The 13,798-nt window shown below is 41.6% G+C and overlaps 1 protein-coding gene across 1 annotated transcript in view; it reads right to left on the reverse strand.

Moving 5' to 3' along the window:
• Nucleotides 1-13,798, reverse strand: part of LOC136877458 (alpha-tocopherol transfer protein-like) — an 89,421-nt gene that overhangs the window by 4,736 nt on the left and 70,887 nt on the right. The window contains exons 5-6 of the mRNA XM_067151514.2: nucleotides 9,504-9,697; nucleotides 2,992-3,102 (exon numbers count right to left, since the gene is read on the reverse strand). Coding sequence (XP_067007615.1) covers nucleotides 2,992-3,102; nucleotides 9,504-9,697 — 305 coding nt within the window. The remainder of the gene's footprint in view (nucleotides 1-2,991; nucleotides 3,103-9,503; nucleotides 9,698-13,798) is intronic.

The raw sequence follows: 13,798 nt of genomic DNA on the forward strand, positions 1-13,798 counted from the left end.
TGCAATTACAATACATGTACCGATAATAGAACCACGTTAATAGGTTATGAGAAGTGATTTGTTGTGGTAGATGCAAAGTGATATGTTGTGGTAGAAAGCTAAATAAACGGTGTCATTCCTGGATCAGTGATGGAAACTAAATATCAAAGTGGACGAGATATGCCTTAGTACTGCTCATTCTGGAACCAACGTTGGTTCTATTTAAGAAGATGAATCGATAAGGCATCAGTCATCTCTGAGACCAGGAATATTGTTGATTGGATCGAATTTTATCCTTCATGCTTTTCAAACAGATATTCACAGCTTCATTGTACCTATGCGCGGGAAAGCGTGTCCCATTGGAACCAAGAGACTACTGTAATGTCATATCTATGCTGTCTTATCTCCTCACATTTGAATAAAGGTCAAAACACAAAGCTTATTCATTCTTTCATATAGTAGAGGCCAAGATATATCTTCAGAAATGAGTAGTTATGTGACCATACCACGAATACAGTAACAAGCGTTAGCAAGAACTTATAACTGCCCTACATTTGAACCTGAACTTACACGGAATCATGTCGTACACATAATACATGCATGCTGTTTCCACATTAGTTAGGCGAGAGGGTATAAGTACACAAGTTCACTGTCTATACGAGCGAGCGAGTTGGCTGTGCGGTTAGAGTCACGCAGCTTTGAGCTTGAATTTGGGAGATAGTGGGTTCGATCCCCATTGTCGGAAGGCCTGAAGATGTTTTTGCGTCGTTTACCATTTTCGCACTGGGCAAATATCAGAGATGTACCTTAATTAAGGCCACTTTCTTTCCACATCTAACCCTTTCCCGTCCCATCGTCGCAATAAGACCTATCTGTGTCTGCGACGTAAAGCAAATTTCAAAAAAAAGTTGCTGTCAATACGGTATCTGCTTATGAGCTTAACGCACATTTTCTGCATTATTATAAGTGTCATTCGCAGCGACAGATTTAAACATTATATAATTAGAGTTTCTCTCATTGAATAACAATCAGTGTTAATAATTCCGTCAGTATTCTGGAGCCTAAGCCCAAACGTGTGTTTGTACTAATCCCGTATAGGGATAGAGACGAATATGTTTAGGGTGTCTATAAACTACGGGTTGCACAAAACGTACAGGGGGTTGGGCCTCTCTATATAACATCAGACCTAATACTATACAGTGTCTCCTGAGCATTGCTACATTTCATAATGCTTGTTTAAAGGGGACTAACATCTAGGTCATCTGCCCCTAATGGTACGAAATGAGACGAAATGAAATTAAAAATTAAAAACCCAAAAGCCTCCACTAACCCCAATTCAAAACTTGAGGACGAAGAATGAATGGATGGATAGGTATGAATTTAAAACGATCGGTGAAACCGACCCACAGTGCCTCGCATGCACAGAAACTGGCAGAAAACAATAGTAGTACTGACCAAGGGACTGCTTCTAGAGCACGATGATTGAGTGATTCTTTTAGTCGAAAGGAGTCAAAAATCTAAGTCATCGGCCTCTCATAATGGTACTTATCGCTAGAAAAGTAGAACCATGGTATCTGTCATGTTGCGGTACTAACAGACTCGCGGTATTCCACACATTATGGTACTACTCACAGGTAGCGAAATTCGCATATGTATTACAGACCCAGGGTGTTTCGCACACTGCGGCGCCATTGACAGGCAACGCAAACCTATGGTGTTCATCACCTAAGCGTACTAACCACAGGGACTCTTACTATCTCGTGGCGTTCCTCATACAGTGGGTACTAATCATAGGCAAGCCAGAACCATGTGTTCCGCCATCCCATGGTGTCGCTCATATAGTGTTACTAATCACAGGTACTGTAAAAGCCGTCGCGTTCTCGTTTGCTACTAATCACAGACCTAAGTGGTACCTAACATAGTAGTACTACGCGCAAGGAAAAGCGACCCATGGTGTTCCCGCGTGGTGGTACTAATCACAAGGAGTTTCATGGTTCTAATATAATCATCCCTTGGTCGCCCCTTTTAGTCGCCTCTTACTACAGGCATGGGCTACCGTGGGTGTATTCTTCGTCTGCGTCCCCCACCCACAGGGGGTAGTGTGTTTGGTCCGCGAGAGGTATTTTATTTCCCTCAAGTCCGCCAGCAAGGCGGTTAGGATCCCTCTATCCGCCACCTGGGACGCGCCACCTCTCCCCCCGCTACGCCAACGTAGTGGGTTCGTGGCAATGGTACATTTAACTCGCAAAGAAATAAAGAGGAAGTGAGGAGCAAATCAAATATTATAAAATCAATTAAGTGATATAAGGAACTAGGGCTGGTTAATTTATTCTGCTGATATCATGTGCTCAACAGGATAAATACAAACTATATAAATACAAAACATATAGGTGGTAGAACTAACTTCTCTGCTCCACAGGGAGTTCCTACCGGCTCCGCTGTAGAGAGCTGCAGTTTTTCAGAAACTCTATATTCTTCCGTTGCTGCGATTATCAGCCAAGATGCTATCAACGAGATGTCTCTTAGAGAATTGGTTTAGAGAGACCTGGCTGGTAGAGAGTAATCGTCAGGGGCGCATAGTTCAGAGCCTGCCCAACAATGGAGAGCGTGGCGCTTGCTCCGCGTCATTTAAACAAGTGCCTTGACACTTTAGGTCGCATTTAGTGACCACATTTTTCTGTGGTGAATTCTTTGAGTGACGCCATATTTTATACATTTCAGCCAATGGCAGTAGCTCTTCCAGTGAGTGGAATGGGAAATGTTGAAAGATTTATGTTATTTAGTTATGAAAGTAATATTTGTAGGGGCGGGTCGGTGGGTTCCTTAGCCTGTCATGAAAGTTATAAAAGGTTAAGATTTATATGACGTTTCTAAATAAAGAAACTTTTGCTGCGGGGCAGAGAAGCAAGTTTTACCTTTGGTCAAGACAATGTTTGTACAATATTAAGAAAATACATTTTGGTTCTAATACAATACTATAAGAACAAAAGGAAAATGACCAAGTCAACTTACTCTGCTCCTTAGCTTATCCTTGAGGAAAGGCTTGAAGAGAGCGAACACCATGTTGAAGATGTATGGCTGGTTAACAATGTGGAAACCCTTCAGTCGAATTGGAATGGCTTCCTGAAGAACAAGAACAAGACACAATTGTATTATTTAGTAACAGAATATTGCATCATACATTTGTAGTAATAAGCAGTTGTAATGATTGAATACTCTAAATAGTTTAAAGGTAAAACAAGGAACGCTAGGCGTTATTTTGTAGCAGGCTAGGACAATTTTAACGTGCCAAATACTCCATTGACCATCTATATGGAAGAGCGCTTTATGCTATTGGCCTTCAAAATTCGCCAATATGAATAGTGCTGAGAAGGAGCAGACTTTTTCATACTACTGCGTAGTCCATTTGCCGAGAAAGTCTCCCATGGTTAAAACAAAGAACAATAGGATAATGTTATCTATTTGTCAATGCCTTATGAATTATCTTTTGTTATTTAGTACTGTAAACAAAACCTTGGCAGCAATGTATTACACGGCCCAAGTGACAATTTAAAACGGAGTAGGTGCTGGCGTGTATTTTATCTTTATTGCAAAAAAAAAAAAAAAAAAAAAAAAAAAGAAATGAAATGGCGTATGGCTTTTAGTGCCGGGAGTGTCCGAGGACAAGTTCGGCTCGCCAGACGCAGGTCTTTTGAATTGACTCCCGTAGGCGACCTGCGCGTCGTGATGAGGATGAAATGATGATGAAGAATACACATACACCCAGCCCCCGTGCCAGCGAAATTAACCAATTAAGGTTAAAATTCCCGACCCTGCCGAGAATCGAACCCGGGACTCCTGTGACCAAAGACCAGCACGCTAACCACTTAGCCATGGAGCCGGACATCTTTATTGTATAATCTGTGAAATACACTATTTCATGTTATAACCCCTGCTGTTTATGCAACTCTCCATTCACGACCGTTAAGTGGGCAAGGGTATACTGTATAATTGTTTCCATTCTAACCTAGTAGGCTACTGCATGAAGTTCTTGGCCCTGGCCATGATACAAACCACATCTACTGAGCAGCGGGCTTGTCGATTAGCCGGGCGGATGCTTGCCCACTACAGCTGCCAAGTGAACTAAGCTCTGTTTCAAGCGAGTAATTTTCCTTTCAGTTTGTTTCAAAGTTTAAGAAATCTCGTTTCTTTAGACCCTAACTGATAAACTTTCCTGTTACAATTACTTCTCTAAACAAAGTGAACGAATTTGCCCTTCAAAGGAAACGATAAAGTAACTTGAGTTAATATCTCTTATCAGGGAAGGGAGTACAGAAACCTGCATTCCGATCAGACTTTTCCTTCTCGTGTTTCTTTTTATTACTAAATGCTGAAACGTTATAACAGCATTTCATTCTCCAGCCCCTTGCGAACCAGTTTTATGCATTCCTTCACGTTTACTACAATTCTGAAAGATATTGGTCCATCTCCCTAAACCGGGGCAATATAACGAGATACGCGTTTACGGGCTAGAACAGAGCTGGAATCGTGAGCGCAAATATTAATTCATTATGGGTACTTCGAATGAACCCGTAAAACGAGTACATATACGCAGACCACGTACTTTAAAACAGGAGGTGGACGCACAGACCGGGAGCACGGTAGGCCTACTCTGTAGGCTGGGATTTTGGTGCCGTAGGTCAAGTATCGCAGTAGCTCACATGGCTAGCAAGCGGTAGGATGTGCTCGAGGGTTAGAAGGTTCAAGTCCCATACAATTATTCTTTTTAATCCAGTTGCCTGGGATGTGGTAAGGTTGTATACTTAATACCGGTATTTTTCAGACTGATTTGTATATTTGGCCCTGAAAAGGGCCGTAGGTATGAGCTGGGTTGATGGAGGCTAGGAAATATGCGACAGGATTTCAGTTACCCACGTCGTTTAATGTAGCACCTTCTAGAACTGACGACCTCCGTGGTCGATACAGAGCTGCGCGTGATGTTGTAAGGACCGTCTGGCCCGTTGGATCGGCATGCCTCGGTGATGAGATCTCTAAAGTGACAAGGACTGGCCGGCTCCTGTGCATACACCAGTTGTTTTACGTGGTCTCACAGAAAACAATTCAGGGGTGTAAGATAGGGCGATCTGCCGGGTCAGGAGACAAGTCCTCCCCTTCCTATCCATTTATCAGGATACGTCGCATGGTGATGGTTCCGGACGATCACCGCCAAGTGCGGTGGAGCTCCGTCATGTTGAGAATACATCCTGCAGCGGTCAAGGAGTGGCACATGTTCCAAAAATGGTGGTAGTTCATTTTGGAGAAACCGCAGATAGCATTGGCGGGTCAGATGACCCTCAAAGAAATGGGAACCGATGAGGTGATCACCCATGATTCCACACTATACATTCACGCCCCACTGTACCTGAAAAGCTGTCTGTCGCACCCAATGGGGATTATCCACACTCTAGTCATGCATATTGTGACGATTAACAGTTCCATTGTTGTGGAATCGTGCTTCGTCCGTAAATAAGAGAATCAATAGAAAAGCAGGATCAGTGTCCACATGCTGTAGGATCCATTGACAAAACGCCACCCGGGCATCGAAATCATGACCATGGAGGTCCTGGTGTAAGTGCAGATGGTACGGGTGAAACCAGTGGGTATGCAATATCCGCATAACAGACGCTCGGCTGATGCTCGTCTCCTGTGCAGAGACCCGTGTGCTAGTATGAGGTTACGCCAGATAGCGTCAAACACGACCTATTCACTGTCCTGCAGACCTCACGGGATGATCTCGAACAGACAGCTTCCTTCCCAGGGATGCAGTATCGCGCAGGCGTCTTTCCATACTCCGAAATGTCATACTCGTCGGTTGTCGTCTATCCGGATAGCGTTCTTGGCACAGGCGTTGTGCCTGGTATGCATTCTATCTAGCTTCTCGATAGATAAGCAACATATCCACATACTCGTCGCTGGAATACATCTCGAGGCAGTGAATAAACTTTTGTGTTGTGAATTGCTTCGAAGGAGGGGAGTTCGCGCAGCTACTTACCTGCCATCGCATGTTGTTATCATTCCAATGGGGCATACTTTGCCCTACTGTGATCTACGAAGCTTGGAACATGTACGACGTAGTTAACTGGTTACAGACCATCTCCTTATCCTCGTCCAACCCAGCACCATACCCAATGCAACAATACATACGGTCCTTTACAGGGTCAAATAAACGAATCAGCCCTTAGAAGCTATCAAGTATGCAACCCAACCACATCCCAGACAAATGGTTGTTAAATTCGTATGCGGGGTTCGAACCTCCAACCTCGAGCACCGTCCACTATCACATATCTCCCCGTCCGCTTGCCATGTGAGCTACTACGACACTTGACCTACGGCGCTCACTTCCAAGCCTACAGGGTAGGCCTACCGTGCTTCCGGTCTGTGCGTCCACCTCGTGTTTTAAAGTACGTGTTCTGCGTATCTGTACTCGTTTCACGGGTTCATTCGAGGTACCCATAATGAATTAATAGTGGCGCTCACGATTCCTGCTGTCTTCTAGCCAGTACACACACATCTCGTTATATTACACCGGTTTAGTGAGTGGGACCGATGTCTTTCAGAATTGTAGTAAATGTGAAGGGATGCATAAAACTGGATCGCAAGGGGCTGGTGGACCAACTGGTATATGAAACTGCAGACATCCTACAGTGATCCGTAAGTATTTACATTCATAGTAATATTTAAGAAGAAAATTGTATCTGGATGTCAAAAGTGATGTGTAACCTTAATTTAAGATTACAGTGGCTACTCCCTCTTCCTCTGCCCTTCCACAGGAGTGTTCATCCTTCAGATAGCCTTCCTTTCACTTTTCCTTTTATCAGCGGTTTCCTTATTACTCCTGTCCGTCTGAGAATGATTTAAAGTATCTTACGAAGGACTGGCTAATCTCCAACATTAGCTTATGACGCGTTGGTGCAGTGTTCTGTTCAAAACATTCGTAGGACACCTATATTTCTAATGCTTCTATCCTCTTCCTGTCAGCTGAATGTCGAAGTGCAATATCAATTTAATATAAGTGTGACTACTATATCTTGTAATTCCTTTAAATTATCCTGTAGTACTGGGCGAAAAGTTCTGTGAAACGAGAATGTGACATAGCTAGAAATAGTACACTACTCAAAAATGAAATTTGGTCACGTCTTTAGCTGTACCCGACGACAATGTACAAAAGCATAATGGGATCACACTTGGGCTATTACGGCAATAACACGTCCTCTTTACAAAACACAGGGCTCCATTGTCATCCTGATGTCTGGGAGGTGCATGTCTGTTAAGAGGCACGAGTGCCTGAATTCGAAGTGTGTGCTAAGGTTGGTCTGTGTGGAGTGGATTGTAGCGTTTACAAATCATAGCTGAACGTGCGGACCGACTTCGGAAACAGAGGAAGCACTTTTCGTCAAATGAAGCCACTCGCCTGCGCTTACACTGCTTCAAGCAGGCTTCTTGCAGAACGGTTCGGGTTGCCCAGAATACTACTTAGTACGTATCTGTGGAAAAGTTTCTAGGAGACTGGAAGTGTTGCCAGGTGCCCTGGCATGGCCCATTAAAGGAAAATAACCCCTGGGGTAGCTTATTGATAGAGCCCTGCACGGATACGGATATCCGGGAAGTAAGAGTCTTGGCGGATGCAAACTGTATGGCAGAGCGGATAATTTTGCTGATGATTTCTAAATAATGAAATTTGTTAATTTTCACTGAGGTGTACTCCTATTTTTGCTTGTGGTTAGGCGACCCTTGACACATATGGGAGAATGGTGACGTAAAGAGTCTTGAGACCACAAAGCCTTAAATCTGACCTAAGCCTAATAGGCTCCTATCCGCAATGAATGGAAGGAAGGAACAAAGTCCAATATGTCGGTAGTTGTCGCAAGAGAAAATTCCCCATAAACATGTGACTGTGGGTGGGGGGTGCCTGGTTCTTGGTATCACGCCCATTGTGTTATGTTAACAGATCGATCCGTTTCAATACCTTTTTTTTTTTGCTAGGGGCTTTACGTCGCACCGACACAGATAGGTCTTATGGCTACGATGGGATAGGAAAGGGCTAGGAGTTGGAAGAAAGCGGCCGTGGCCTTAATTAAGGTACAGCCCCAGCATTTGCCTGGTGTGAACATGGGAAACCACGGAAAACCATCTTCAGGGCTGCCGATAGTGGGATTCGAACCTACTATCTCCCGGATGCAAGCTCACAGCCTTTCAATACCTTGGGTGAAATATAATGTAGTTAAATATTTACAGTATCCGCGGATGAGCATTCGGGGATGCGATTGAGGATAATATTTTGTATATCCGCGCAGGGCTCTACTTTTATTGCATTTACAAGCTCTCTGAAATCAAGTTACAGCATGAATACCACAGGCGGACCTACATCAGGCTTCTGGAGTTCGAGTTCGTGACCACACAGTCAGAAACACGCTTCGAGAGGGCAATTATAGATCCCGACGATCCGCTGAAGTACCTGCACTGAACAGACGACATCGTGGCAGGAGATCACCTGCACTGGCTGCTAAGACACTGGCCTTCCGTGCTGTTCTCGGATGAATGCCGTTTCGAGTTACATAATTCAAATGGTCGTCTAAGAGTCTGGAGAACTCGTGGGGAGCAATTTCATCCAACAACCATACAATTTACCATTGCTTATTGATATGGACGTTTTATGGTACGGGCAGGCAGAAGTCTTCATAAGAATATCGTTCTTCTGAACATTATCAATGGATCCTTAACTGCTCGATGGTACCTCGACGATATCTTTGTGTCACACATAATTTCTCACGTGCGGGTAATTTTAAGAAAACGCAGTATTCATGCATGAAGCAAACATAGAGCATCATGCGCATCCAATAGAGTGACCATCCAGAAGTCTCGAATTAAATCCCATCGAACAAGCCTGGAACCAGTTGAAGGAACGCATCCATGAGAGAAATCAACCACCCTGAAGTCGACAAGTCCTTGAAGACTCCCGTTTGGAAGAGCGGGGACGTCTTCCTCAACTGTACGTGCGACGCCTTGTCAGAAGCATGAAAAGGCGTTGTGAGGGTTGACAACACTACTTACTGAGACACCATTAGTACGTAGAGCCATTTTGGTGTATGACCAACGACTAATTTGTTTATTTCATTTGCATGTTGTCTAATGACGTCGTGCACCGAGTGTCCAAAAAACGCTTTACATTTTAAATAATTGTTGCAAATAAGGTTTGTTTTCATTGCGTACCTGTTTTAATTTCAACGGTATGCATATCGTGGAGATGTGAACATAATATAAAGTGACCAAATTTATTTTACGAGCAGCGTATTTTGTATCAGACAGTCACTCAAAAGTGACTTTACGTTGTCATCTGACTCGGAAGATACGCTCCACATCCTATAATCTTCCCTTGTCTTGCTATAGGTAATTCACTTAACCTATAAATCTCATTATTTCCTTGTTATCAAGACATCAGAGTAATGAGTATTGTCTGAATTTGGATTACATGCAAGATTACGTACCTGCAACAAGTCTATTATCCTCTTGGCGAAGGGAGGGGTGAACTGCCACACCTGCTGGAGAGAGAGACCATCCATGTCGAATATCACCTGTACTCCACAGATTTGCGTTTCGGGTTCGTAGAGAGCAGCTTCCATAAAGAGTACGGCACCTTTGTACACCTCATCCAGGGATACTTTGTTGTGTTTCCACTTTTCTGCAAAAGGACAGTAATTCAAATTATTTGAGATTCAATAACTTAACAAAGTGGATGGAAGAGGCGACAGAAACCTACCTCAACATTAGTAAAGAAGCTACATAAGCAGGCTTTACAACTGATCATTTTAGGAAGTTTTGCCGAAGGATTCTGAACCAAGTTAAAGAGAAAGCTAAGGGCATTCATTTTCAATTGGGGAAAAGTTTGATCATATAGGTTTTACACTTTTAAAATTATCACCACCTATATTTCAAGTCATTCTAGTACTAATAACATGCCATAAACAGATTTTAAACAGTTTAGATTATTTTTCCGAAAATGATATCAGATTTTTAAAAAATTACATTAACTTGTATAATTGAAAATGGCTCTTTTAAGACAATTGTTCATACAGTAATACGTAGTAAATTTATACGTAAATATCAAAACCCAGAATAAACCGAAATTCTTGAACATTTCATGTCGTAATTTATTAATGAATCTTGATAAAATTTTCATCGTATCCCTATTTTGTAATTAGGAAAATATTCAAAAAATACAGATCCAAAATATATGCACTATACCCTTATACACAGTGATCTTCCTTTAAAATTACTACCATGAACTTAGTACATGGTGAAGTGACTTAAGGTAATATTTATTTTTTAAAATAGACAATTTTTATGGTACTGTACCAAGTAAGAAATAGCGTTTTTTTTCGGACCAACTACATAGCTCTAGTTCAGCCATAACTCTCAGTAATGTCAATTATGACACACACATAACATTAAGTTTATAAGCCTCTAGTAATGAACTATCCGAGCCTGGCACAGTGGCCTCTGCTGCTTCGAAGTATCTCGCCTTGAAAGTCATAAATATAGAGTACAATAATGGTCTCCTAATCACCACCGTTAGTTCCAGTACCCACTATGGACGATTTATTTGCGACTTCCAGAATAACTTAATCTCTTCTATTCACATTAATGAGGCATTCCCATTTGAGATTATACAAACGTGTAACTCTGTCCAACGTGGTCATCGTTAACTTGGATTTCATGTCGTCTGTACCAATACCCTGTACACAACTATTTTTATAACAATAATCTTAATGCCAGTTACCTTCAGACTTTAAAAGAGATATCCTTCAGGTCATCCAAGAAATGTGTTAGAAGCCAGGCACAAATTACGGGGAAGTAATGGAAGACTCATCTCAACAGATCTGGGGGGAGAGAGTTCCTTAGTTCGGAGACTTAAGTTGTTTCAGTCAAATAGAGAATCTGCATTACGATCAGCCTTCTAATTCTGGAATTTTCATCGATTCCGAAGTTCGCAGATCTCACGTGCTTGAAATTTGATGTAATAAGCACAACCCGGTCAGACTCCTTTGCTGAGTAGTCAGGGTTGAGGCCTTCAGTTCATAGAGTCTCCGGTTCGACTCCCGGCCGGGTCGGGGATTTTGATCGCGTCTCATGAATTCTGGTTCGGGGACTGGGCGTTTCTGTATTTCCTACTCTTCTCTTCATATTCATACAACACACCTCACTACAAACCACCACAGAAACACGTAATGGTGAACACATCCCTCCACATAGGGTTGGCGTCAGGGAGGGCGTCTGGCCGTAAAACAGGGTAAAATCTACATGTGAGAGACAGTTCATACCCGCAACCCCACAGTTGTGGGAAAAAGCGGTTGTAGAAGATGAAGAAAAGAAGCAAAATCCACCCGGTCCAATAATAGTTCTTAACAATCTGTTAGACAACTATTAATTAAAGCTCAGGAGTCATCATTTTATTCAACAGAATTTACAAAATTGATTAGCTTATTACTTGGTGTGAATCTCTAGTCTTAGGTACCTCCGAAAACCGTAAAAGTAGTTAGTAGGAGGTAAAGCAAATAGTCTTAGGTACTCTATAGAGAATGACGCAAGACTGCTACTTCTGTCACTTTTCCAACACCCTGGTGGGATTGCGGGTGTGAACTGTGTCGCACATGTGGAGTTCGCCCTGCTTTTACGGTCAGGTGCTCCACCTGGGTGCATTCACTCTTGCGTATATCTGTGGTAGTTTCTATTGTGATGTTCTGTATTGTGTGTATATGAAGCGGAGTGTGTTGGGACAAAGACACCCAGGCTCCACGTCAGAGGAATTAAACAGGAGTGGTTAAAACACCCAAACCGCCCGAAAATCGAACCCGGGACCCTTTGAATCAATGATTCGACATTTTTGAAGTGTGTTTATTCTTTATCAGTGCTTTAATTTTGACCCTGGATATAAACGAGTTTACTTTTGTTTAGTCGATATTATTATTATTATTATTATTATTATTATTATTATTATTATTATTATTATTATTATTATTATTGTACCGGATGTACACCTTCTGTGGCCAATTAAATTGCGCGCTTTTTATAAGGCCATCTATGTAATCGATCTTGAACTGATGTTACGCAATATACTTGGGTTTTCAACCTTAGATGTCTATCATCGGTTTAATTGCTCCGTCTAGCAGGTCGGACTCTAAGGTTAGCCAACTGTAAAAATACATATTTCTTAATAAAACTAATTAGTTTTTCAAGATTGTTTTGTTCATATATCAAAGTTGTCAACACTTCTGCTGGTTCCTTGTCCAATATCAATCAACCTACCAGAATCTTGTAAATATTTTCTCTAGCCAATTAAAATAGGGGGTGTGTAGAAGAACCCAGCCTATCAGTTCCGGAATCTTCTTCTCAAAAATACTACAAAAGCCGGGCGCTTTAGGGCCGTATTCTCTTCTTCATTGCTCCAGTTATTTGAGTGCGGCGTGCACTAAAGGGGCAGGGGCCGCGGGCGGCGTTCAGGAGGCCCAGCAACTCAAGGTAATGGCAGAATTTTCATAAACAGATAGCTTGAGGGGAAGGTTTCAACCTCTTTATTTCATGAAATTTCTAAATCTCGTGGTTTAAATGTAGTATTTTCGGCCAGTCTGAGGACTCTGTTCTATTCCCTACTGGGAAGTCTGTAATGTAAGGAAAAAAAGAGTGACTACCCTCTGTTGATTCCCATTCAGCTTGGTATGGGGTGACGAAAGTTTCTAAACCTCAAATTGTTAACACTCTTTCGGTATGTAACGTTTCTCATTTAGTCATCCCATAGGCTTAGCCTCTGTATCTTTTGTTTCAAAAGCCCACTTAGGGTTTTAAATATTTCTAGAAGAAGTGCAAATGATTACCCTCCTTTGCATTTTGTTTATGGCCGATTACAACGAACCTCAAGGCTACCTTGTGTAGATTCTTTAATTAAGAGCAACCGATAGGTTGGAAATGCGGAATTATAAACTGATGCCTCTGAGAGGCTGGACGATGATATCATTGGAGCGTAGACTCCTACAAAGGGTATTTTCCTGGAGCCTTCTAGCTTTTATAAAAAGTCTTGTACCTGCCAAGAGCAATCCAGCTCCTTTCTGTGGAAATTAGTATTTGTAATTCTCTCAAATTTTGTACCTAATTTTTTGGACTAAGTCATTTTTGTTGGAGCTGACGAGCTTAAATTGTTATGGTTCCTTCAGATCTTCTACTTGTCAATTTTAAATTAGAAAGAAAAAGAAAGAAATAACATTTCCAAATTTGGTGTGTTAAGTTTTGCTATAGTTGATTTCTTGTTCACCCATTCAACCCAGCCGCTTCTTACACCTCTGTAAACTACGGAAATCCCGTAACAATTATTATTATTATTATTATTATTATTATTATTATTATTATTATTATTATTATTATTATTAGTGTCCATATACCGAGTACGCTGAGATCACATTATCTAATATTTGGGATAGCAGTAACTTAAATGCGTAATTCACCTGTAGATGACACATACGTCCTAATTTTCCGTATATAAATTAAATAATAACATTTCCTCAATTTAGAGCTTGCCTAAAAGACAAATTATACTTAGTACCAGCTAAAAGTTTGTAATGGACAAAAGAAAAAAGTCTTACATTTTAAAAAATTCACCAAACATTGTTAAAATGCTTATTGATGATCTTAACGCAGAAAAGCGCAATGTCACTTATCAAAGAGTTTGGTAGGTGGAATGTATTGTAGAACTCAAACTGTTTCGTTATTTTTTCTCTACTCTCAATCATCA

Source organism: Anabrus simplex, chromosome 7 (assembly GCF_040414725.1).
Source record: "Anabrus simplex isolate iqAnaSimp1 chromosome 7, ASM4041472v1, whole genome shotgun sequence".
In the NCBI taxonomy this organism is placed as follows: domain Eukaryota; kingdom Metazoa; phylum Arthropoda; class Insecta; order Orthoptera; family Tettigoniidae; genus Anabrus; species Anabrus simplex.